The sequence below is a fragment of the Poecilia latipinna genome, unplaced genomic scaffold, assembly GCF_001443285.1.
Source record: "Poecilia latipinna isolate Pla-1442-1.1 unplaced genomic scaffold, P_latipinna-1.0 Scaffold492, whole genome shotgun sequence".
Classification (NCBI taxonomy): Eukaryota; Metazoa; Chordata; class Actinopteri; order Cyprinodontiformes; family Poeciliidae; genus Poecilia; species Poecilia latipinna.
Genome location: NW_015113108.1, coordinates 65098 through 91308, shown reverse-complemented (window position 1 = coordinate 91308; position 26211 = coordinate 65098). Strand labels below are relative to the sequence as shown.

The window sequence follows — 26211 nt, the reverse complement described above, 5'->3', positions numbered from 1 at the left end:
CAAACTGAACATCAGTGGCATGACATGTTTTCTGATGCTCTGCCTCCAATGTTAAAACACACAGTTAAAAAAAAAAGAAAGAAAAAAACTTTTAAAAACAAGGAATCTTTTTCTTTATACTTCAGAGGAAGAGTATCCCCTCAGCATGATGCTACCACCACCAATTTCCATCATGGAGATACAATGAGGGTGTTGTGCAACATTAGTTTTCCACCTATGTTACATTTTGTCGGCAGGCAAAAACAGTTCAAATTTTGTCTATTTTCACTAATTTAAGCACGTAAAGGGTTCCATAAAATACGTTGAAATTTGTGGGTGTGACTACTACGCAAAAAAGTTCAATGTGACGCAATTAGAAGAAGTGCAAATGAATAACTGTTCAATAACTTGTTGAAAAGAATGTCAAAGAAAATTTTAAGCAAAAAAGAACCAAAAATATTTGCGCGGCTTGTGTTGTCCTCTCTTTTCCTCGAGTGTTCAGCTTCTCCCTTTCTCCAGGTTTCAAAGGTTCTTAGCTAGCTGTGTCCTGAAGCTGTCCGAAAAGCTTTTGTTCCGGCGTATAAAAAATAAACATGAAACACTTTGACTTTAAATTATTAAAATAAAAGTGTGGTGAGTGAGAGTATGAATATTTTGAGCACTCCGCTGTTTGTGCTGAACTAAGGTACGTCGTCGCTTAAGGAACTGTTTCCATAGCAACTCAAGCACTGCGCATGGATTTTCGGGTACAGTAACTTTTTTTTTTTACTACTTTTTAAGTAAACAACATAAATGTGTGATATATAATGGTACGTAGGCCTCTTGAATTAGCTTTACATTTTTCCTTTATAAGTTTAAACGGTAGAGCAGGAGGTAGCTACTTGTTTGGAGCAGCAGGAAAACAAAACCGCGAAACAAGTTAGCAAAATATTTGCGACTGGTAGCGTAGGCTGAAGGCCTTAGCTTTTATAAATAAATTAGTTTAAAAACAAGAAATATGACGGAAACTTAATAAATAATTCTATTTCACTTTCTGAAATTATCAATTAAAAAAAATAAATATAGTCCAACTATACTCCAAAGCCAGCTGATGACTGAATTTAGCCTATACTGAAACACAAAAGCTAAGTTGCTTTAATTTTCTTTTTTGTTGTTGTTGTTGTTGCTTTTTTAGGGGTAAAAAAAGTACATGGCAAAGCATTACTTATCTTTCTTCTATATACTTTTTTTTAGTAGATTTGCTGCTGCCATGTTTGCGCTCATTCTTATGTTGTATGACCCAGTTATTGCCAAAGCTTCTATTGGCCTGGTTTTCTGCCTGCAAACCAAGCCCTGAGCGTCACTCTTCCACCTCTGTGCCTGACAGTGTCATTGGGGGTGAAGGTGGTGACAGCTGTAGGAGTTCGCCCTGCAACCAGTGGATTGTTAGTTCAGTCCAAAGAAGCAAACCATCAAAACTCCTGCTTTTAAAGAGATCGTCACACCTGGTCATGATAAGTTCAAATCACAATACTTGAATATGAGTCAGTAATCATATTTATATTGCCAGCTAGTGCTTACACCGTGTTCAAGACAATCCAGATCGTTTTTATGTGTCGTTTCACAATGGTGGGAGAACCTACCAATCACTAGCAGAACCATGCCTATCTTCAAGAAATGTTTGACGACTCAGCTTTTCAGATTTCATTGGGATAAAAGCATTTACCAAATACAAAAACAGACAATTAACACATTTAATGTATGCTCTCTATGTGAAGAACAGTGCAGTATTGTCAGATTTTTCAGTATCTGATGTTCTGTTCATTAATTGGAGACATGCCAACTTTGAAATCTGGTGAATCTTATAAATATCCTAATGTCATCATTGATCACTGCACACACTCACCCATTCAGAGTCTGTTCGTGGTGACGCCTATCACCAGCGTCCTGTTCTGTTACAATTTCACATCTCTGTGCCCTAATCTCCTATGCGGCCTGTCTCGCATTAGACTGTGAGGTCTCACCCACACGCAGCTGCTGCAGTGATGATGAGAGGCCTCACACGTGAAATGCCAGGCCTGGAATAGTTAGGTCTGTTTATAGCTGGACTGAACATCCAGATTCTGCTGTACACGTAGTAAGTGAGGGCATAAGTTGCTGTGTGAACATGTGGATCTTGTGAGGCTACTCCCACTCGTAAAGGAAGTGAGTTAGCAGAGGGGGGTTGTACATAATGAGAGGGAACTCGAGGTATTTAGAGATCTGGGGCCCATGATCTTCCAAAGCAGGATTGGTAATTCCAGGGTGTATCCTCAGTGAAACATTCATCCTCAATGTCATCCTGTCTTCTTTTTTAAGGAGTTAAACTTTCTACAGAGGCCGTCTTCTTTGAACCCCCCAAGCCAAGCTATTTCTGTTTTGACTGACATCGCCTGGATCCAGAGACTATCATGGATGCCAAACAGGAGTTTGCAGGCATCCTGCAACGAGTGTGGTCCAAACTTCTGAGTCTTCCACAAGCAACCCCACTGGAAAGTGGAGCCTTTTCCATCCTCGTACTCTTTATTGGTAAGTTACGTCTGTCATCTGTGCGACAGATTATACTTCTTAGCACAACATTTTGATTAATGTAACTATCCAGGTGTTAGGTTTAGAGGCAATTCCTTTACCACATTGGTCTGGGTTTTCCACAAAACTGAAGCTATAGTGTTTGGATCTAAAGAGGAATAATCTAGAGTCAACACAGTGCTTCAATTATTACAGCTAGGAACTAATGACCAGACCAGAAAATTGGGGGTAGTTATGGACTCTCACCTGAATCTTCAGAGCCACATAGAGACAGTTACAAATTCAGCCTTCTACCACCTGAAGAACATATCCAGGATTAAAGACTAAACCTCCCACATGTTTAGAAATGCTTTTGAACCATAATAGATGGAGCATTGACCAAAATATTTTAATGTACATTGATGATTTGGCACTTGACAAAATAAAATGTCTTGTTACTGGTTGTCACGATTGTTGGCTACATGATGTTTTTATGTTTTCATGACGTCAAGCACTTTGAACTCCACCATTCCTGAAATGTGCTACACAAATAAACCTGATTGATGCGCATCCTAACCAATCTTTGCATAAAACACACATGCCGACAGCTTTTTATGTGAGTTTCTCCAATGACTTGTGCTGGCCTGATTTGTGCTCTCTGCCTCCTGTTTGTCATTGCAGTCACAGTCCTTTTCTTGATGCTGCTCTCCTGCTTTCACTGCTGCTGCTGCGGCAAACCAAAATACCAGGGCTCGAGAGTTCAGCCTTTGGAATCCGTCTGATCTGGTGAAAGAAAGCGGGACTTGTCTGCAGAATCCAAAGCCCATCACACCCTGTACCCTTTTGGTCTGTTACACCACCACCATGACGGAAGCTCTTGAATCAAGGTTACAGAAGAGGGGGATAAATCTTTTAAGTGTCACTGGTTTGCTTGGACCGATCAAGTGGGCTTTAAAATGGGGACGAACCAGAGGAACGATGGGACTTAGTGTTGGGACGTTTCCAGTTCTGAGCAACAAACTGCATCAGCATCCTGGGACTGGGAGACGTCGGAATCCACACAGAGCCGCAGAGTGGCAAGCCTCATGAAAAAGCATTACAGAGCGGGACAATAAAGCACTGTGTGGCAGTGTTTTGGGCATGAAAAGACTCAATAAAAGCTTCTTTGTGCTTCAGTTAAACAGATACTGATGTGGTACAAGTGCAGTTCTTTGGTGCCCAGTCGACATTCATTCATTGTGCTGTGACTGTGAGAAATATAAAAAGATTGCATTTTAGCATAAATTGCAAGTTAATGTCAAAGGGAGCCAATTTTTGTATAAAAACTAAAAAAGACGGAGCGCCCTCTGCTGGCTTTTTAAGGGTGTTTTTATTTTTTTGTACAAATTGTGCCACAAAAAAAGGAAAACCTGAGCCGTTTATTGTTTAACCTACCACATTTTTGTATAGATAGAGGTAAAACAAAGATGCTGTCACATGTGGCGATTCTCCTATAAGTAATTGCAATAAATGTGTATGTTTCAACAATGTAAACTCTTGATTTGTCATATAACAGCATGTAAAAATAACTTTTTAAATGATGATAATATTAGAGCAACTGAATGTCATGTGTTCTAATTTTAACACGTAACAGAACGACCGTGTTGCTATCAGAGAAGGGCTGTCCGACTGCTGCGTGCGTACCTTATCATGACATTCCTGTTTTGTTTAAACATTACCCAGAAGCAGTTGTTTCTGCTACGTCGTACCCACATTAGACAGAAAATTATCCTGTCCCCAAAGCAGAGCAGGAGCAGTTTGGATCTACAGAATGCCTCATCAAAATCAAAGTCAAAGCGGATTGGTACGTTAGAGTTTGTGTGAAAGGTTTAGCTGCTTTGTGTGGCCCAGAAGAAGAGTTATTCTCCTGTATGTACAGTTTGTTGGGAGCAACTGAGCCGTAACTGGATCCTTTAAACAGGAAATGGCGACCGTGAGGTGAGTTTAAAAGAGGAAGGTGGTGAGTTATGGTGATTTTAACATGAATATTTGTATTATCTATTCTAGAAACATCTTCCTAGCCTTACAATATATGATTATGAACCCTTTAGGTAGAAGCAACATATTAAATACATGGAAATGTATTGACATCCCATGAAGTTTTTCACTCTTTGTCACATTACAGTCACAAATGTCAATGTAGCTTGTAGGGATTTTATGTGATAGATCAACATGAATTAATATATAATAATGAATTGTAATAAGAAGAATTTGCTTTCGATGCAATGGCAACATGCCAGTCTTTTGGGGCATGTCCTTATCAGTATGATCATTCAACAACACTGTAAAATATTTGAAGGTGGTTTAACTTGAAAGTGAAAGTTCACCTGCTGCCTTGAAAATGCAACTTAAGTCAACAAGGAAATTGTTTTAGTTTTAACTCAGAGATTAAAGTTCATGAAGTTGATTTAACAAGAAGAGATTAGTTGTCTAAACATTGTGTTTTAAGTTCATTCATCTTGAATATTGATTTTTACCCTTAATGCAGCAATTTAAATCAAATAATTATTTCACAACATGCAAGAAAAAAACTGCCCTCACCTGGTGAAAGAACACAAATTTCTCTGTTATTTTCACTCACGTTATCAAGTTATAATTATTTATTTTACTTTAGAACAATTTAAATTCTTGTTGCAAACTGCATAAAGAAAAACTATGATCTGATAATGAATGCTGCTCAAAAATATTTAGTGTGAACAGGACATTACTGTTAAGTTTTGAAAATACATTTCTCTTAATAACGCTCCAGAGTGAAATCAACGTAACGAGCTTCCATCTCAATCACAGTGCAACAGGATGCAAAAACATACCGCTAAGCATTCTGGGAAATAGTTCTCACTCCTGTCTTTTTCGTCTTTCTGTATTTTTAAGTGCTAACCTAACAACTCTAGTTTATTCAACTTTTAGAGGTTTGACAAAGTTAATAAAAAGTTAACACAACTTAATGCTGTAAGTTTAAAACTCACACATTTAGGTTCAAAAATCTAAAACTCGCTCAATTTGACTTAAAGAAGATAGTAGACACAACTAAATGTGGCTCAAATGTTTTACTGTGAATGGTCAAACTGTTCAATATCTAGTCTGAGATTAAACAGCTTAATCTCAGACTGGATGAATAGTATCTGCGAACATCGATGTCCAAATCAAGCAACAGATTCTTAGGTGGATTACTTTGACTGGACCATTCTAACACATGAATATGTAACATTTTAGCAGGCTAGCAGTTACTAAAATTGGGCGACTTCTGACAATTACTCAAAGTGGATTTCATTTAGGGGTATCAGAGGGAAGGGCACCTCGTGTGCGCTGGAGTAGCAAATAAAATCCCAATAAAACTGTTAAGCTGACTATCTCTCACTCTGATTTCTTATGTGGTTTATTCGTCTCCCCTGCAGTCTGGCTGAGAACCAGAAGCCCACTGGCTCCCCCAACGAGCTGGTGGACTGGTTCCTGCATCATTTGCAGCTGGACCCATGGATGGTGGGCGGCTTTGTGGTCATCGGGTTGTTCGTACTGGGAATTCTGTCTCTGCTGCTCTTTGCTCTCCTGTACGGATGCTGCAGAAGCTCAAAATCACCAAAGCAAAAGAAGAGGAAACTGAGGAAGAACTCAGAGAATGCAGTGATTTAGACTCATGTACATATTTAAATGCACTTAAAACAGATTTTGGTGTCACTTTTCCCACTGTTGAGGCATTTTTGTACATGTTAGAAAACTTGCATTTTAAGTCGGAGTCACAATGTTTAAACAGTCTGTCAAATATAAGTTCAACATATGTACCTAAAATATAGTTTTTTATTTTCACTGATCTTATTACAAACATGGTGAGATCATCAAAAGCAAGTTCCCTGAATCTTTCCAAATGGATTTTGCAAGTTACCTTAAAAACACCATCCTAACTGTGAAACATGGTGGGGACAGCATCATGCTGTGGTGATGCTTCCCCTCACCTGGGACTGGGAAGTGTAAAAAGGTAGTTAAACACAGAGCTATCATGGATATTCACCTTGTAGCAGGATGACTTCAAACACATGATGCTTTGTGTTAATCTATCACAATCAGTCTTATTAAAGTATATTCAAGTTTATAACTGTATGTGGCCTAATGAAAAATAAATCAAGGCTTAAGACTTGTTTTCCAAGGCACTGTATTTTAAGAGCAATTATAATAAAGATGTTTTATGATTCATAAATTTGTCGTTTGCTTTTAGAAGTCAAAATCTTAGCTAACACTGCTTTATGTTCTAATATTATTGCATTGTTACTATGTAGCTTGGATGCTAAACCTTAAAATTAATGTTAATACAGATATGTACGCATAATTTGTGTTACATATTTCAATATTATACATTTTCTGTAAATAGTAACATAAATACATAAATATTCTATAGTTTACACAGCGCGACGCCGACGTAGCAAAAGACGACAAAGAACTACATTTCCCAGTGTCGGTGGGGGTTTTCTGCGCATTACTTCACTGCGCAGCTGAAGTTTCTCGTCCGGTGACGTGTTTACTGTGCGCTCACAGCCCCGCTGCATTTATGCGACTGAAACAGTTATGGCGAGTGGCAAAAAAAGCGTTCTGCTCTCATCTTTAGCAGATTATGGAGACGATTCGGAGCCCGACTCTGACCCAGAACCAGAAGATTCAGGTGAATTTTATTTTTTTAAATTATTACCTTAGCTTTAATCACAGTAAAACACAATATTCATTTGTTAATATTGTCTATGAGTCTACCATGAGTGTGAGCTAGCAGCTAGCTTAATCTACTTTATACGTTTTGTTGCTTTTAGTTGTTTAGAAACCTTAGTTTATGTCAAATCTGATATTATTGTAGTTAAATTGTAGTTTTGCAGATAAATTATCCGTGTATTTTAGTTTTTCAGTACATTGTTCCAGGTTATGTATTTTATATCATGTGCTCAAGTTTATGTGATGATTTGTTTGGATGTTTATTTGTGTTAAATAAATGTCTGAATTAGAAGGAATGGAAAAAAAAATATGCCTAAACTTTGTTACACCAGTTACATACTCTATGAAACACTAAATGTGAAGCCGTTATTTAATTTGTGAAACTCAAACTAGGACAGTTTTAAAGCTTTAAAAAATTCCATCACATCAGAAGGGATCCAACTTTAAAACAACACCATATAGATAGATTAAACCTGGACAGGATTATTCTACAGTAAAAAAAAGAGTTGAGAGCAATTAATGTTTTTTCAGTATGTCCATCAAACGTAGCTATAAAAGACTCGCGAAGGAAGTAAAACTTTATTAGTAGGAATTAAATTATCTAAAAACCTAGTATTAATCTAAGAATCGATCAATCAAAACAAGACAAACTCTGAATTTGTACTTGTATCACCAAAAAAAAAAATACAAAAAAAAAATCACCGAACGTCCATAAAGCAGAACATTGTAAACGTACAGATGTTTATCCCATTGAAAAGTTGTATTTTAAAATGCATTTGTGGTCATTTTTAAAGCAACACATTAAAAAAAAAATGTTTAAAAATCGTGTGTTTTGAGGGTCTAAATGTAGTGCATAAACTCCACTTTTCCCACCATTTCTACTTTTATCATTCGTGTCCTTTCGGTTAAAAAAAAGTAGGGCATCGCATGTTGAGTCGGCTCAACAGAGATAGCTGCACCATGTATCCAGTTACTGTTGCAGTATCAATGTGTGCTATGTTGCAATCACAAAAGACTTGTGTGAATGTGATATTTTGGTATTTCAAACGTCAGGCAATCCACTTCTGCTGATGCAGTCGCCCTGTTGGGTCGACCTCTGGTGTATTAGTTTGATTTAAATAACGTGAGTCACTCACAGATAAATCAAATTTGGTTTTGACGGATTGAAAAATTCGATGCCCTATCCCGGCTGCGTCCCTAATGGTGCTTAACCAAATAAACAAATTATTAGTTTCTGTGTTAATTTACTAACTCCAAGCCATGACAGCAAAAAAAAAAAAAAAAGTTTTTAAAAGGGGGAAGCTGGGGATTTATCAACTTGAACAAAACGGCAGCCGGAGCCTGTTTGTAACTTCCCTAAGGCGGTGTCAGACCTCTGCTTTTTTTCTGTGTGTTTGTGTACAGGGGGGCACGTAGGGGGCCTGGTCTACGGCTACGGGGACGACGACCTGAACCGGACGGAGGATGTTGAAGATAAAGGATCTGGAAACGAGGATAGCCGCGACAGCAACTCGGTCAGTGTCGGAGCTCTGAACTCGTCCTTACAGGCTGAATTTGGCTGCCGTTAAAATCTGTCCCAAGTTAAAGAAAAAATAAAATAAAGATCCAGTAATGCTCAGCAAACGTACTGCTGTTTCACTGAAATGATAAAAACTAAAGAAAAACGTGACCTGCTGATATAAAAGGAGATGCTCAGTCCTACAAGGACGACCAGCAGTTTGGGTTCGTTTTCAGATCTGACCTGTTGAGTCCAGTTTCAGCTGTGACACATTAAAGAGCTAAAAAAAGAAAAAACAGGTTCATCTTTATTGATTGAGTAGTTTTGAATCAAACAGAAAATGAAGAAAATACATTTACATTTTTGCTCTTTTTGCATCAAAGGGTGTTTTCCTAATAAACTTTATCGGATTTTTCTTAAACTCATACAAGGTTAATCAAAAGCAGACGATCTTGGCTGATGCATTTATAGCATTTTTTACTTTATTTGTGCCATGTGAGTTGATCTAATTTTGGGCATTTACAGGCTCTTATAGAAACACAAAGCCTGGCTTGCCGTGCTTATCTTTTGGATAAGCACGGCATTAAGGCATAAAGCATTAAGGCTTTATGTTGTTTTTTTGTTTTGTTTTGTTTTATTTGGTTGCAGACCATGTTGGAATCATTGGTAATAAGAAAACAATATCTTGCGTAGCTTTTATAATAATGATTAAATTAATCAGGTGGAAGTTTTAATAACACAAGGCAGCAGTTTTATTGTGAAGCCAGATTGTTAAAAAAATATGTTTGTACCTTTTATTGTTTTTAATCTATTTTGTGTAACATAATTTTATACTTCAGTAGATTTTATAACCTCCACATAAACTGATCACATTGCAGCCTCTGTTGTCAATAAACAGAGGCAATGTGCGTGTGTGTGTGTGTGCGCGCGTGTGTGCGTGTGTGTGTGTGTGTGTGTGTGTGCGTGCGTGCGTGCGTTTTCCATGTTTGTTCACCAGAGTAACAGATTGTACTTTAATAGGTTGAAAAAAATGTTGTAGTTCATCTTGCCATGACACAAATAAAGTTTTTTTTTTATTATTGTAAAGCCTTTGTAAAATAAACCAATCAGGACAGAGCAGCGCATACACTTTTTGGTTCATATCAGTATTGTTTTAAATTATGTATAGTTAATTACCTTTTAAGAAAGTTTATACAAAAAAAAAAATAATTTCTCCTCCTATATGATTTTTTTTGTCTCAAACCTGAAGCAGGGAATATATTTTAGAGACTTTTCAGACCGTCTTTACATTTTGGTCTATATCAGTAGTTGGTATGAGCTGTGTTTTGTTGGAGTAGCTGCATTTCTCTTGGAATCTTTCAATATTTAATTTTTTTTATTTGCGACCTGAGTCATTTCAGAATAGGTATTTGCCAACCATGTCCAAATAAAGCAAATCCCAAACTGGCTCTCTTTTGAGAACATGTTACTCTAAATGGGCAAAGCTACATAGTTTCTAAAGAGAAGTTTAACTCCCAGGTAAAGCCTTCAGTAAGTTTGCATCTTGCTGTTGCTGTTGAAGTTAACTAAAAGGCTAGGCTAACTCTAGCACGTCTCCTTTTTAGATTTGCTATGACTTATTGATAATTTGTTACAGCTTAGTGTGGTTCCAGTTGATCATGTTCACAAAAACAACTGTATTGTTTTTCTTAGAGCTTTGAACTTTGTACAGTTTATTAGCTAGTGTCATGTTCCTGGACTTCTTTTAAATTGTATTTCTGCCAATTTTACTATCCACATCATTCAGCAGTTAAAGAGAGAAGAGCTGAAACGATTAATCGTGATTAATTTATTGCTGAAATAATCGTCAACTAATTTAGTAATCTATTAATCGTTAACTGGACAAAAACACGGCGGACTGCTGGATGAATGACTGCTCTAGTGCTCCGACCACTGGGCTTTACAAGTTTTCTGGGGGAAACCTTGTATGCATTTTCCATTTAACACAAAAAAAGTGTTCAATTTTCATTTTCCTATTTTCTTTTTTGTGTGAAAATGACTTAAATATATATAAAAAAAAAAGGGAAATGTGGAGAATGTGCCAAGTTAAAAAAAAAACCTGATTAATTGTCAGAACATTTGATTAATCTTAATCATCAGAATAACAATGCATCTGACATATAAAAAAAATGTTAAATGCAATACTAAATTAATTTATCACTAAAGCGATCATTAGTTGCAGGCGTAAAAGCGACTAACAGTCCTAATGTCACATCTGCTGATGAATCTTTAATCTCCTTCAAACAATTTCACTCTGTCCGTATTTTTTTTATAAAATTAGCTGAATAATGTTTAACTGTGTTGGAGTCCTTTGTGTTGCCTGTCTGGCCCCTGTCCTGGTCTTCTGCCCTCTGACCTCCCCGGCCCTACAACCGTTAACCCTCTGCGTTTTTGTTTTTATAGGATATGGACGAATCAGACGAGGGGAGGGACGCAGATGATGTGGAGGTATTTGAACGACGACCTGTGGTTGGGGGCAGATTAGATTTGGAAGTCAATGCTGCTCACTAGATGGTGCTGTGGGATCATGTGTGCCTGGATGTTAAACTAACAACTGATTTGTTGTCTTAAGCCTTTCAGCGGCGCATAAAATGATTTGAGTCGCGCCACATTTTTGTGCCTTGGCTGTCGGAGTGCAAACACCAGGAGGGTGGCGACCTCTGAGGCTTCGCTTTATAACCCGCCTCTAGTCTGATCAGCTTCGTCTGCTAAATTCTCTGTGCAATAAGGCAGATAACAGCACTGTCAGTGTAAACATTATGGTAATCAAAACATTTTTCTTCAGCACTCGTGCGCCGACACGCTTGAGATTGTTCCACAGAGAGCAGAAAGTCATGTTCAGAGGGAGACAAGTCGATGCATTAATGTTGACATGTTTTTATCTGATCCGGTGTGATATATGCTGCTGTCTCGCTGTAGAAAGCGAATGTTTTGTGCTGCTTATTAACGCTCATTAGCTGACAGGAGAAGAATAGATGCTTGTTGGCTCTGCTTGCTCGCATTATCTGATGACTGTAAGTGTTCGCTCACTGCAACTTGCTGTTGTGAAACTTTTCTGCTTTTCTGTTTCACAATTTACTGCTTGGTTGTCATTTTCTCTCTTTTCTTTTTTTCATGACATTGATTTGTTTTACATTTGGTGTGGACATTTGTGGGCAGGATAGAGGCTCGCGGGTCTCGGAAAGAGGAGGAATATCTATCCTCCAGAGTAAACAGTGTTGGTATTGTGCCACAGGGAGTTTTTACTAAGTAATTGTGCTACTTTTTTTTTTTTTTTTGTAAAAGTCTTAAACCTTCTTAGGATAGTGTTTCAAATCAAAATAAAACACTAAAAGTATGTTTCAGTCTATTTGATAAGCAAAATCAGTAAATTTGTCTGTTGAAGTTAAAACTAATATATCTTTTTTTAACAACAGAAACAATAGAAAAGTATTTTGTTTTTTTAAGATGCAAACACATTACAGATGTTGGTGAGTTTACATCTGCCATTTTTTGTCGCTTCATACCTTCCGTTATGTTTTGACGAAAAGCAGCTGTCTGCTGCATGGCATCTCTTACGGATCATCGTTTGATTTATTTCTGCCTTCAGGTTGTTTGGTACTCGCTTTGACAACCAATGACGTAGAGTTTAATATTATCAAATCATTGTCCACTGCAAGGAAATGCCATTATGTGACTCCAAAAGATACTATCTGCCAGCAGGAAGCGGCTTACAGACGATTTGGTCACATTTCATAAGAATCCCAGTTGGAGATCAGAGTCATAGTCAGTGGAAAATGAGTTTAATGTAAAATCTTCTGAAATTTTATCTGTTAATAATTTAGATTATACATGAGATGAGTGTTTCTTATTTTCTTTTAAGGTGGGAGCTCCTGGAAACGCAGCATGTCTGTGTGGCTGGTTTTTTATTGGCATCATGTGCAGCATAGAGAGGAATGCTGAGGTGATGCAATATCTCATGAGTAGGTGGGAAACCAGCACAAAAAAAACATTCCACCATATTCCTTTCAAATATAATTACGTTTATGGAAAAGCTGAGTTTTACTGCTCCGCGTCTCCAGGATTTCTTTAGGTTTCAGAGGCAAACTTTGACGGATGTTTTTACCAACACGTTAAAGTTTGTATATAAATGTTGATTTCAAAGCTATAGGAGTAGAAATGGACCATTAGTGGCTTTAACGTTTAGCCTTCCTGTTAATTTATTCAGATTTGTTTTTAAGAGTAACATTTTGATTCTAGAAGAAAATGAGATGGGCATTTCTTCAAAGATTATGCAGGAGTGTCAAACAATAATAATAATAATAATGATAGAAATGTATATAATTTTTTTTGACAATACATCGAAGAGATATTTCTTGGTTTCTTTTTTTCTCCTTTTTTTTATCCAGCCCTGCTGTAATCCCAAATCTGCCAGGAGTGTGAATACTTTTGGTATTAACTGCACATTATGCAAAAAATGCAATAAATATTCAGTTATTTGCCTGTGACATTGTGTTACTAATTAGAGCAGCTAACATTGCTGAAACACCTGTCTGTGTGACCCCCCTGGAAAGTAAGTTGAGCTTTAACTTAATGCTGAGATTTTCAATGAGCCACAATCGTTTCCAGTCCAACATGTTCACTAAGAAGCTGTGGCGAAGAGCTTCAAAAGATAAAACGGAGCAACTTTTTTTTTCTCCGTTTAGCCTTCCTGTTATCTGCAAAAAGTCTCTCTCTCTGTCTGTCTGTCTGTCTGTCTCTCTGTTTGTCTCTCTGTCTGTCTGTCTTTGTCTCTCTGTCTGTTTGTCTCTGTCTGTCTGTCTGGAAGAAAAGCAGACACTTCTCTGCATTCTGTAGATAATAATTTCCTTTTCTTCTTCTGATTTCATTTTTCAAAACGGTTGATCAGAGTTTCTTTCGGTAACAACACTCTCACTGAGGAGTGTTGCTACAGATACTTGGCATTGGGTAACAAAACATAACAGTCAGCTTGTTGTTGAGATGGAAAACCCAACAGGAACAAACCGTCAGTATTCTGCCATCTTTAAAGCTCTCTGCTACCTCTTACAAAAATGCGTTCACCTGCTTCTTAGGCTGAACTTTAAGGCGACTTCTTTAAACTTTTGTATTTTTTTTTTTCATATTTGAAAATGAGAATGTTAAAAGATATTTTTATGTGCTAAATCTAAAATGAAAATGGTTTTAGATTTAATACAGATGGATGCGCAGTGAAAAGTGAATTCATTTGACTATAATGTTTTCTTTGTGTGTTATTTTAAGTTCTCTAACTGTGACTCTACATCGGCTAAATGAGAGCCGAGCGTTAAGGAGGCGATCAACGAATCGTGACCGGTTTCTCAGCCGTAGTGCCGATTGATTGCCTTTGCCGGGCATACACGCTCCGTTTGTCGGTTTCGCCCGAGAGCTCCCCTGAACTTTGTCCTCCTCCCTTTTTCTCCTGGCGAAGGCAAATCCTTTAATGTGCCTGCACGGTTGCTAGGCGACGCTTCATGTCCTGTGAATAACAGCACTGTTGCGTTGGACCTGGGTTACCTTCAGGGTGCTGGCACCGCACCGGGCATATTTTAGAGATTGTTCAACACTCCTCCTCTGGTTGAGCCGAGGCATTCTTTGGAAACCGAATACATTTACAATCCTTATCTACCTCTCCGGAAACTGCTCTGGGATGTTTTTTTTTTTTTTTTGTACTTTTAGTTCCTGTGCCAAACTTTTTTTTTTTTTTTTAACCATCTTAAGTTGGGTGGAAAATTAGCCTTAATCTGTTGCACTGAGATTAACTGTTCTAGCTGACGCATAGATTAATCATTTCCTCTCTTCTGCTTCTCACATTTCCTAACACAGAGTGTACTTATTATTGGCTAGATTTATTTTCTGACTAAATTAAAATCTAAATGTGCTGCTATGTCTCTCTCCTTTTCCTCCCACCCTGTTGTTTTTTTATTACAGGCATCAGAAGAGGAGAAGAAGGACCCCAATGAGCTTGTTGGTGAGTAATATGTAATAGTGACGGCTTCTCAAAGGACAAACAAGCTCATAATTCTCAATAATTGTTTCCTAGAAATATTTCTCATAAACTGGGATGGGATATCAGACACTTTATTGCTAAACATATTCACTGGTTTGCCTTCACAAACTTGAGTTACACCCCAACTCTCAATAAGTCGCCAGCCAAGTTTTTTTCTTTTTTTTTTTTTTACTTTTTCATACACAAGCCAAAAATAAAGGAAAAAAAAACAACAACAAAAACAAGACGAAAATAGTACAGAAATGGATACTATTTCTGTATAGTATCCATTTAGTAAAGGTAACACAACCTTATTATACATTCACTCTGTTATACATGAAGCATCATCAAAATCAAAGAAGTGATATTTTTTGAACATATATCACAGAGATCCAGCAAAGTCAGGACACAAACTCATAAAATAATTATCAAACTTCATCGTATATTTAACAAATAATTTTGTTTCTGTGTTGTTTCCTTCGTTAGTTCTCGACACAGCGCCACCACAGGCGAGGAGGAGAACAGGTTTTTCAATTAGTCTGGTTGGTTTGACGCTTGAAAGCAGCTGAAAATGTAATCTAACTAAATCTACCAGACTGTCAGGTGTGAGGATAATTATTATTCCTTTCACTGGAACCAGGGTGATTATCCCAACTTCTGAACAACAACCTAGGTATTGTTTTTATCTCATCTGAAGGTAGTTAAACTGAGCTCCTGACAGTGAACAGTCAGCATGCCTAGCTGCTGGGATTTATACACCTGTTGCCATGGTAATGATTGGAGTTGAGGAAAGCTTTAGGCAAAATAGTGTACAGGATGCATAATGCAGGGCTGGAAAAGTTAGAAAACGTACCTTGAAAAAGCTTGAAAAGTCCTTGAACTTTACTGTGTTAAAAGTGTATGAACCCTGAACGTTACAGAGTGTGAATCTGATGTTCTGATTGTTTACATTTGCAGGTTGTAAGTTGCATTTAATACATAATCCATTAACTGGACCAGGTTTAGTAGGACCGTTTGCCAGCTGCCAAGCGGATCGGACTATCAGGAGTTAACAACTGGTTTTTGATGAATAATTGTTTACCTGCACAGGTGGGCAGGTATGCATCAGATCAGACAGGATGTGACTGATGCAGGGAGCGGTTTCATTCACCAGCCTGGCTGAAAAAAACCCTCTCTTCTTTCTGTTTGCCGTTGCAATCCATGAGCTGGATACGACTTAAGACACCGTGTGACGCAAAAATAAAGCAAACGAAACACATTCTCATATGTTTTTGTGTTTCTTAAACCACAGATCAGCATCAGTGTCGAGGCTTTTAGGTCTTTGATATTCCAGCGGTGGAGCTCTTCCTCCGCAGTTTTTTCCATCAGTAAATGTCAAGAGCGTCTCTGGCCAAAAGCCCCGTCACCAGGGCCGAAGTCTCTGTTCTTTGTCCGTCCGCCGAAGAGACAGACACTGTCCGAAAAAAAGACCCTCGGGGGGCCACAGATCGCGCCTTTCTTTCTGGGAGACAGATGGTCATTTGGAAATAAGCCACAGCCTTTTCTCTGTATGTTACAGGCTTCTGAATGTGAACCAGTATTTTTTCCCCCCAGTCGGCGCCAACTTATAAGTACGGTTATTTATTGCGCACGCTGTGATTTATTGATCGCTGCCCAGCCAAAGTGAAGCAACAGAGTTTTATTTTGATGCTTTGATGAGAGTTTGGCAAAAGCTGCAGTTTTCCAGTAAATCTCAGGTTTTTAGCGGATTAGTCGCGTTTTTTTTTTTTTTTGTTTTTGTTTTACCTCTGTGTAATCCCCGTTTCAGATGCGCTGTGAAAGTGCCTATCTATGTTTTAATAAAATGCCAGGCCGCCACCTAACGCTTGAGTCATCAGACTTGTTGTGTCAGGCATTTGTCGTGGCTGGAGGCAACAGTTTTTTTCAGATGTAGCTACACATGAGCATTGTTACCCATGTTCCTATGCTTCTGAAAAGTTGTTTGAATAAAACCTGTATATGCATGTATAGGCATTATGTTTCTGTCTCGTCAGCAAAAACAAACCTATGACCCAGAAGAGGGTGATTGATAATATGTCAGAACAGGCTCCAGAGGGAGGTCATGCTCCGACGTATGGAGACCAGAGTGGCGGAAAATTGATTTCGAGGATTTTAATGTTTAATTTGTTTAATTTAATGTTCGGTAGGATAAAACTGAGCAAACACATTGTTAGATGACAAAAGGACAGAGTGACGGATGTGTCTGGAGGAGTCATTGTGTGAGATTCTCAAAGTGTAGTCTTGAAGAAAAGATGGCTGTTTGACAGTATTTACTAAAACAAGCTAGAGCAGAAACAGAACAGAAACCTTTACAGAAACAACTCAGACAGAATAATCACAGGCTGCATTTAGTACTGGTCCTCTCAATCATATCCAAAAACTTGACATAACTGATTTAAAACAAACAAAAAAGTAAATAAAAATGGTATATTTTAACATTTTTGATCAAAAAATGCATTTTAATAGGAAAGGCTGTGAAGGTTGACAGGTTATTTAGCTAACCTTAGCTAGCAGATGGCTAGCTAAGGTTAGCATGTCTGTAAAGCAGCAGGCTGCAGCCTAGCTATCTGAGCAGGTAGCCTGACAAATTAATTAACTAACAACTTGACTGATGAAATGTTACTAAAAGAATATTTTAGTAATCGAATAACTATCGATTATTTTTACGATTCCTCCGTAGTTTGTCTCTCTCGCCCTCTCTGTTCCCCTCTCTCTCTCACTCTCTCTCGTTCGGTGCGCTAAATAATAAAACATAATTTAACAAATAAATGTATTGTCAAATCACTCGAGGAATCGGAACAGCCCTAGTTACAGCTGACATTTTTAGAACTATAGTAGTATTTTTTTATTTATTTATTTATTTATTTATTTATTCAAATTATATATTTTAAATTTTAAAAAATGTCTTCCAGGCCCAGTTTTTTTCTGGGTGGGGTTTCCTATTGTTTAGCAAATAGTGCGGCAAAACTTTTCCCAGGCCAGAAAAACTTGTATGTGAAGTTTAATAGCGATGGGTCACTTTCTTTTCAAGACAACTTTATAATTTAGGAAGGTTACGCTGTAATGTTTTAACGATTTAAAAACTTGAACTTGGTTCTGGCTCGTGCCCAGTCCAGACACCAAATGCTGCTCTCGTATCGGACCCTACGGTTTTATAATCTGGCTGGTCATAACAAAAAATTACAGGAAAGGGAGCAGGAGGAATTACTGCTTCTACTGCAAATTCTTGACTTAATTGAAAGCCTTGTGTTTTAGTGGAATTTTCCTCCAATGGCTTCTTTTTCTTTTTCTTTTTTTGAAGACCAAGTCATCGCTTCAGAAAATGATCTTATGTCTAGTCAAGTTTTAACCCGTCTATGTTCCTCATTAAAAGTCAGAACTCGCTTCTGCTGTTTCACACACACACACACACACACACACACACACACACGCTCCTCGCCTTCATTCGCCGCTGTCAGACGCACTGTAAAAATGTGCTATAGGTGTGTGTGTGTGTGTGTGTGTGTGTGTGTGTGTGTGTGTGTGTGATGGAGATGTAGCGGTGACAGTAAAGAATGCCTGGCCTGGAGTCAGCGGAAGCAGAGCAAAACAAGCGACAGGTCCAACAGGAGGGAAAGGAGCCTCCCTCCTCCGTACAAGCCCTGACAGCAGCCACTCCCTGGCTGTAAATGTGCGCACTGTAAAACCTACATTTAGAACCAGGGTGCACAGGAATTCCCCCACTGCTAGATTAGCATAACACACACAAACACCCCATGTTTCAGAAAGCAAGTACAAAAAAAAAAAATCCATGTTCACCACCTTTCCTTAAGAGTGTTTGCTCAGTTAATGCCTCTTCATGTGAGGGCAGGTTGAAATATAGAAGGAGTCATGTTTGTTTTTTTTGTTTTTTTTGTCTCGTCAGCGCTCTTCTCAGAGAAGGTGAGGAACATGTCACCCGATGAGATCCGAATCCCCCCAGAACCGGCGGGACGCTGCTCCATTCAACTACAGGTACCCGGCCCTAACGTCAAACCCCCATACATAAATAAACAATACCCACAATTAAATAAAAATAAATAAAAAAGTAAAAACATAACTACTGCTGCTGTAGTCAGGATTGAGTAGGTTTGACATACCAGCGTTATCAGGGTAGGGCAGTAAGGGTGTGGTTGTCTGGGCTTTGTTTAAGAGGCCGTATTTTCTCTAGGCTACTTAAGAGTCAAACACTTTTACACACTCAGGGCTTCCTGTGAAATAAGAACAACTTTACCCCAGTTCCCATGGAAACATTGACAAACTGTTTCCTTCAGTAGACGAATATCAAACCTTGACATTTGAAAGTGAGAGTTAGGGCTGGGCGAAATGGCATAAAGTGAATTATTATGAATTATAGAGCACTTCACTTCGATAAGGATAAATGGACGATGGCATCAAACCTCCCAAAAATCAGGAGTGTGGATGTGATTTTAAGACTATAGAATCTGCAAATAAATGAAGGAAATATGTACTTTTAGTTAAGTTATTGAACAAATAAGCACAACTGAACATGCTTAGAAGAATAAAAATAACTTCCTTCTGTCTTTGCTGAGCTAAAATGTTGCCAAATTTTTCATTTTCTTTTTTTTTTTTCTGGGAAAGAGCTGCTTCTTTTCCTTTGCTTCAACTAGAAATTATTTTCGTAATCACCTATTCGACTGATTGCTCCATCAATTATTCAGTCAGTTATTCTGACGATGGATTAAAAAAAAAAATTGGCAGATTCTACAGATTTTATATTTAACCACTTATGACTTTTTATACATTAGAAATACATTGAAAGATGCAAATAGATATACTTTAACTCATTTTTAAATAAAACATTTTATTACCTAAAGTACCATAGCATCTCATTCTGTTAGTCAGTTTGAACCGTGCGGAGCTAAAACAGACGGGACGCGTAACGTTTTAAAGGGACGTGAGCGCAGCTGTACACAGCCAGAGACAAAAACACCGAAAATACCGACACGGGCAAAAGGACATCGGCTACCATCATAAATTTTGTTGCCGGTTAATTTTCGGTTTACGGCCCAGACCTAATGGGATGATAAAAGCTGTGAGTATTTAAACAACCCCGGTGTGTGTGTGTGTTTGCTCAGAAGTGCTCTTCTCCACACACCCAATGAATAGGTTGGGATGTTTAATCGTCCCCTCTGGAAACAGAAATATATTTTGGTGGCCACATAAATTCCGAGTCTCCCCTTTAATTAGAGCAGCGCCTTCCTCTCAGTCACCTCTGCTCTCTTTCTGACTTTTCGCCACGGCGTTCGGAGCGCCGCTCGAGTTCACTTCCTTGTGAGGAGCTAAGGCAGGTCAGGACACACAGCTGACTCTGAAAGCACCCAGCAAACATGGTCGCCCCGGGGCCCGACACTCCCCCATCTGTCTGATGAACATCTGATGATTCACCTGAGCGCTCTGCACGTCCCTGCCTTCAGGTCACGGCAGCTGGAGGCCGTGTGCCTTTTAAGTTCTATAGTTTGATTGGATTTCCTAAACTTGGTTTCAGCGAAATTTAAGTTCAGAAAACACAAATTAACTGGAGAGAGTGGCAGTCTGGTTGGGAGTTTCTGGATCTACCTGGGGGAGAAAAAAAAGATTTAAAGATGGAGGTGCCTGGAGAAAGGCAGCATATTTTCCTGGATTTTGATGATATTGGTCTGGGTGTGATCAATGCTTCCTCGTTCTAATAGCTAACATGACTAATCAACTCTAATTGAAAATGTTTGCAAACCCCAAAGATATGCAGGATAACTGAGATTGTTTTGGCTTTTCAATGGTTCCTCACATATTTGGTTGCATAAGATCGTCACTAAAAGAAACGTTTACATTTGAAAATACAACAGAAACTCATTACTGGTCATAATTTAGATAATTTAGCTCATCTAGTGCCGCCCAACCTGTACTTTGAGAGCAAGTTTTGTGTTTTTGAAGCTCTGACTGTGACCAACCAGATTTAATTGTTTTAATTTAAATACCATAAAATATTGTGATTAAAAAAAGTTTCAAGTCCAATTCGCTCAGATCCTAATTTAGCAAAAGAATTCGGGTGTAGATTTTTAAGGAAATGGATGCAGACGAGGCTCAATGCTGCAAGTATCTCAGCTGTAATGTGAGGATGTTGGGATGCGACTGAAGATTAATATTGTTTTACATTAATATTCATAATATTGAGAGAAAACGTTTTTCACTTTAGATTCCAACTTTTTTTCTTTCTCCTATTCAATCTGGGGGGAAAAGTGCATCATTATTTACAACGTATCATTTTGTTTAGATGTATTTTAACATAAACGTCCAGCTTTTGGAATAGAATTACCTGATTTGTATTTATTTTTTCTATTTACTACAAAGTAAAACTGAACGTCGTCTAAGAGTAGTGGTTTTGTATTTCTTTTGGAGCTCTGTTCAAAAATATCATAAATATCTTCTGATTCAGAAATATATTATAGAAATAATCACTGATTTGACACGTTCAGTCTGTTTCCCGTTCACTGACTCGCTCGTGTTGTGACAGGAGAAGATCTACAAACTGTATGAGACAAAAATCCACGGAGACTTTGACACAAACAGCCACATCCAGAAGAAAAAGGAATTTAGAAACCCGAGGTATGCGGCTCAGCTGAGGAACACATGCCAGCGATGCACACACTCCCACACAGGCTGACACTTTCTATCAGATACTCTTTGAGTTAAGACCACACATGTGCATTAACACTTTCTGAGACAATCTGACAATCCGGTCGTGTTTGAGCAGCTTATCGCTGACCCGACTTCATTGGTTTCCTTTCAGTATTTACGAGAAGCTTATTCAGTTTTGTGGAATCGATGAACTGGGGACGAACTACCCAAAAGACATGTTTGATCCTCACGGCTGGTCTGAAGACTCCTACTACGAAGCTCTCGGTACGTCTTCCTTTGTACTCAGGTCACCATTCCAGGTTATGAGAACCCGTCGTTAGTGTTATCATTATTATTATTATTCTACTTCCAGCCAAAGCCCAGAAAGTGGAGATGGACAAGCTGGAGAAGGCCAAGAAGGAGCGGACCAAGGTGAGCCGAACAAAGAAAAAGCACGATAAATATGCTGTCAGTCTTTGTGTGTGTGTGTGTGTGTGTGTGTGTGTGTGTGTGTGTGTGTGTGTGTGTGTGTGTGTGTTCTGGGGCAAGTCTCCACCAGCTGCGCTTCATTCTTACTTAACGATCTTCATCTGAAGCAAAAGTTGCCTTTGCCAAGTTCGGCTCTCGTAACGGCCCAACCCAGTGCAGCTTGGCTGTACCCGCTCGGATCTTTTACGTCAGCTTTCTTTTTTCTCCGGTGAAGCTGAGCTCTTTGGATTTTTTCTCTCTTAGTGATATTGTTGGCGTCAAACTGTCTGTGAATAATGAGAGCGAGAACGTAGGCGGATAGGAGTCCCCATGGTTAGAAATCTGCCACATGCTGCCGAAATCTGCCGCAGCATCAAATAAGATGCTGCGGCGCATTTCCGTCTGTCGATGTTTGGCTAACAATTTTGCAGTTGTCGATTTTCCGTTAAATAACGCAATTAAAATCACATGTGAATAAGTTTGTTCACAAGGTATGTTATTACCCATCGTTCCTGTCGTTTTCTTCATCTTTTCCGCCTGAAAAAAAATTTCTATTGCGGTTTCGCAAAATATCCAAATTTCGATACGATGGGAAAAAAAATCACATCGTCTTAGCGCAAACTTTTCTTTTTTTTTTTTTTTTGCATTTTTCGAAATTGTAGGGTTTATACCAGTTTGCGTTATTTACACATGCAATCAATGGAAACGCAGTTTCTGAAATATTGGATTTGAAGTGAGCTTATGGTGAGCTGAAGAATCGCCAGACTCTGAGCAGCTCCTCAGCGATGTTTCAATCTGTTTTCTTCAGATCGAGTTCGTCACGGGAACCAAGAAAGGCACCAACCCTTCCAGCACAGCGGCCTCCACCACCAGCAGCAGCACCACCACCACTGCGACAGGTAACATTTGCTGCACAAAACTCCACCCCTGAAAATGAAACCTCTCTTAGAGAAACTTTTGATAAGAATTTTTTTCTCCCCCCAGATTTTCAGTGGTTGTGATTTTATGTGGTACATCAACAAAAAGTAGTGGAAAACTGTGTGAAGTGGATGGAAATGATCCATTTTTTCAAGGTGTTTGGGTGGTTTTGTATGTTTTTAATAAATAAAACTCTGAAAAGTGTGGCATGCATTTACTTAAACTGTAGAATAACTTTTTCCCGCCTGACACAGAACCGTCTGCAGATGACTCAGTGTCAGCCATATTGTCTGACAAGCCTCTGTAAACAGAAACTCTTTCTTCTGATTCTCTATTGGGAATCAGGTCTGGACTTTGACTGGGCCATTCTAAGGCACGGAAATGCTTGAATCTGAGCCATTCAGTTGTAGCTCTGTTTGTTTGTTTGTTTGTTTGTTTGTTTGTTTGTTGCAAACAGAGACAGCTACTCTGACCAGCTACTCTGCTGCTCATGCTGAGTAAAACCAGCATAATGCTGCCACCACCATGTCGCGTGTTGAGGATGGTGTTTTCAGGTTTTCCACCACACTTTGCTTTCCCTGGTGTTCATTTGTAAATGGATGTATTTTACTACATTAGGTGAATTCTGGATTTAATTTAGGGCTTCTTTTTTTTTTTTTTTTTTTTTTTATCCATACAATCTGCTTCATTATTGTACACTAATTTGTCTGTGATGGTCTAAAATAGTTTGACTTTTGTGGTAAAATGTGGAAATGTTGAATACAAACATACACACTTTACTTTCATCTGTGGTCCTCTTCGTTCTTGTTTTCTTTTTAATCTGGAGAGCCACTACCTGATGTGCAACAAAACCCGTGTTTCCATTGACCATGCATTTGCACAAAATAAATTTGCTTAATGGAAACTCACCAATTTTGATTAAACTCAAGTTTTTCGATAAAAGGTTTTTACGCTAGAATGAGGGTTTGTTTTCTCCGCCGTATCAAAATTAGCGTATTTCACAAACCCGCAATGGAAACTTTTTTTTTTTTTTTCACATCACAAGTTGCATGATCAACAACCAGATGTTACTACTGGCAGAAATGACAAAGAAGACAACAGAAAGTGGCAGGAGAGTGATGGCTCCACGTGTTTTTTAATGACTTATTGCGTGAATAAAGTTTTTCACGTGGCGTTTCTTATTTAATGGAAACACCAAAATTGCAAAATTGTGGGGAGTTCTTTAAATTAGTGAAATATCGAGAAAGCTTGTGATGGAAACCCATCTGGCGCCTCACAGCTGCGCCTGTCTGCCAGCCTCTCTAATGAACAAAGTGACGATCAATCAACTCTTAATGCAGTAATAGTTGTGAAATGTCACTGAATTAACTTCCTGCTTTGTGTTTTGCTCCTGCCAGCAGACGCCCAGAAGAGGAAAAGCAAGTGGGACTCGGCGATCCCCGTCACCCTGGCCCAGCCCACCCTCATCACCACCACAGCCACCCTTCCCGCCGTCGTGTCGGTGACCACCACGGCTAGCGGCACAAAGACCACGGTCATCTCTGCGGTGGGCACCATCTTAAAGAAAGCAAAGCAGTGAGCAGACAAAGCGAGCAGAAAGGGCCTCGTGTTGGGTCATAGGAGCGACGGATCCAGTCGGATTGAAGTGTTGATGCTAAGAACCAGCAAACCCTCTGCTGAACTTGGACTAATCAAAGCACTGGACTGCCTTCTGGAGCTGGAGCTGTTATCTGCACCTCTGCATCCTAAAGCCAAAATTACACTTCTGCGGTGTCTGATATTTTAATACGTCGGCAACACCTGGAAACTTAATACGATTTCAACGGAGCGCGTTCCTAAGCGGACTGGATAAGGCGAACGGAAAGCTGTTTGTTTTTATATCTGTACTTGTAGTGAAATGTTGTCAGTGTCTCTCGGTTGTGTCCAAACCTTTTTTTTTTTTTTTTTCCATTTTTGTTTGTGACATAGTGAACTCCTTTCAGACAAGTTAATTTTTACACTTCGACATGTGTATTGATTGTACCAGGAATTAAAGAAGCGAATGTTGCCTTTTCAATTTGAATTTTTTGTTTACCTCTCAGTTCATTTCCTAAAGAGTTATGAAGTTTGTTTTTTAGTTTTTCTCCCTCTTAAGAACCGGATTACTGAAACTCAGGAAATCTCCTTACCCGTCACTAAAGTTTGCAGACCTTTAATGTGTTTTTGAAGATGGTTGAAATGTTTTAGCTTTAGGTGACTAAAACCACTGGAGAGGTTTTTTCACCAGGCTGTGAGGTTTACAGCCCAGCTGAAGGCTTGGAGCTGAATCATTAATGACAGTCAGCTGAATCACACACACCTCTGGCTACAAGCTGTGACAGAAGCCATCCATTTGGTTCAAGCGCATGAGCAAATGTTGGCCTTCTGCTTGTACCGCAACATGTTTTTGCAGAGTCTGGAATGCAGAACTGACAGACGATAAAAAAAGAAAACTTATAAAACATTCTGAATCTCCATTTCAGATCAGACGGGTACATTTCACTCAGGTGGAGCTCTTATGTATTTACATAGATGCGACACACACACACACACACACACACACTCACAACTGGATAAATATCTGCCTTGTTAAATAGTTATACAATGAGCACTTTTAACTTTATTGATTTAACGTGGAAGATTATCTAGTAACGAAGTGTATTAAATGTAAACAAGTAGCTCACATCATGTTCTGATGTGTTTATGTTGACTTCAGTAACAATAACAAATAATACTGTTTAAAAAGTTACTATGGATAAAACTTCATTTTAAAAATTAAAGACAAAGTAAAATATTAAAAGAAAAACTGATTCCACTGTCAATATATTAGAATGTTATTGAAGAGTGAATCTTTCTGTAAATCCGTTAAAGATTAATTAAACAGACTGGAGTTGTCCAGCTTTTGTGGTTACAGCTAGAGTTCTTTTCATAAGAAGCTATGGAAGAAGGAACAACAGCAAACATGTCGGAAAAGAGGAACCGATTGGCCCACATAGAGAAAACTAGCACTGTGCGTTGCCCTGAACGCACCACCTTGTGAAACGTGGTGGCAGCATCATGCTGAAGGTGATCCAGAAAAGATGCTCAGAGGAAGAGGCTGCATGAGTCTAGATTGCTAAACAAAGTGCTAGAAAGTTAGAGCAAAGTTCAAAGGGTGTAAATGATTTTTGCAAAGCACTCACTGTATGTAATAAAAATATATGAATGTTTATGTAACACATGTGTAATGTTCCCTCTTTATGCTGTTAAAGTCCTGGGGCAAAACGTTTGTTTGAACGTCATAAACTGGATTAAAAGTCGCAGTATGAAGAGCGTAAGTGTGAGAAGCAACTCTAAACTCCGCCTGAGACATTTT

General features: G+C 38.6%; 1 protein-coding gene across 3 annotated transcripts; it reads left to right on the top strand.

Annotated features, from left to right (window-relative positions):
- The first annotated feature begins 7041 nt into the window (after positions 1-7041).
- Positions 7042-25292, top strand: sap30bp (SAP30 binding protein). 3 transcript variants are annotated; one of them, XM_015040002.1, is made up of 10 exons: positions 7044-7195; positions 8641-8750; positions 11177-11221; positions 14720-14759; positions 18721-18809; positions 21349-21440; positions 21625-21737; positions 21826-21884; positions 22729-22819; positions 24239-25292. In XM_015040002.1, the coding sequence occupies exons 1-10, from the start codon at positions 7102-7104 to the stop codon at positions 24415-24417; spliced, it is 912 nt and encodes a 303-aa protein (XP_014895488.1). In that variant the 5' UTR covers positions 7044-7101; the 3' UTR covers positions 24418-25292. The 3 variants fall into 3 exon arrangements, with proteins under 3 accessions (XP_014895489.1, XP_014895488.1, XP_014895487.1); XM_015040001.1 differs by having other exon boundaries at positions 24236-25292; XM_015040003.1 differs by lacking the exon at positions 11177-11221 and having other exon boundaries at positions 7042-7195; positions 24236-25292.
- Positions 25293-26211: the final 919 nt, after the last annotated feature.

Excerpts from the sequence above, each read along its gene's own strand:
- sap30bp (XM_015040001.1), top strand. The coding sequence starts at position 7,102 with ATGGCGAGTGGCAAAAAAAGCGTTCTGCTCTCATCTTTAGCAGATTAT. Across the intron at positions 8,751-11,176 it reads ATAGCCGCGACAGCAACTCG|GATATGGACGAATCAGACGA; the intron begins GTCAGTGTCGGA and ends TTGTTTTTATAG. Across the intron at positions 22,820-24,235 it reads CACCACCACCACTGCGACAG|CAGACGCCCAGAAGAGGAAA; the intron begins GTAACATTTGCT and ends TGCTCCTGCCAG.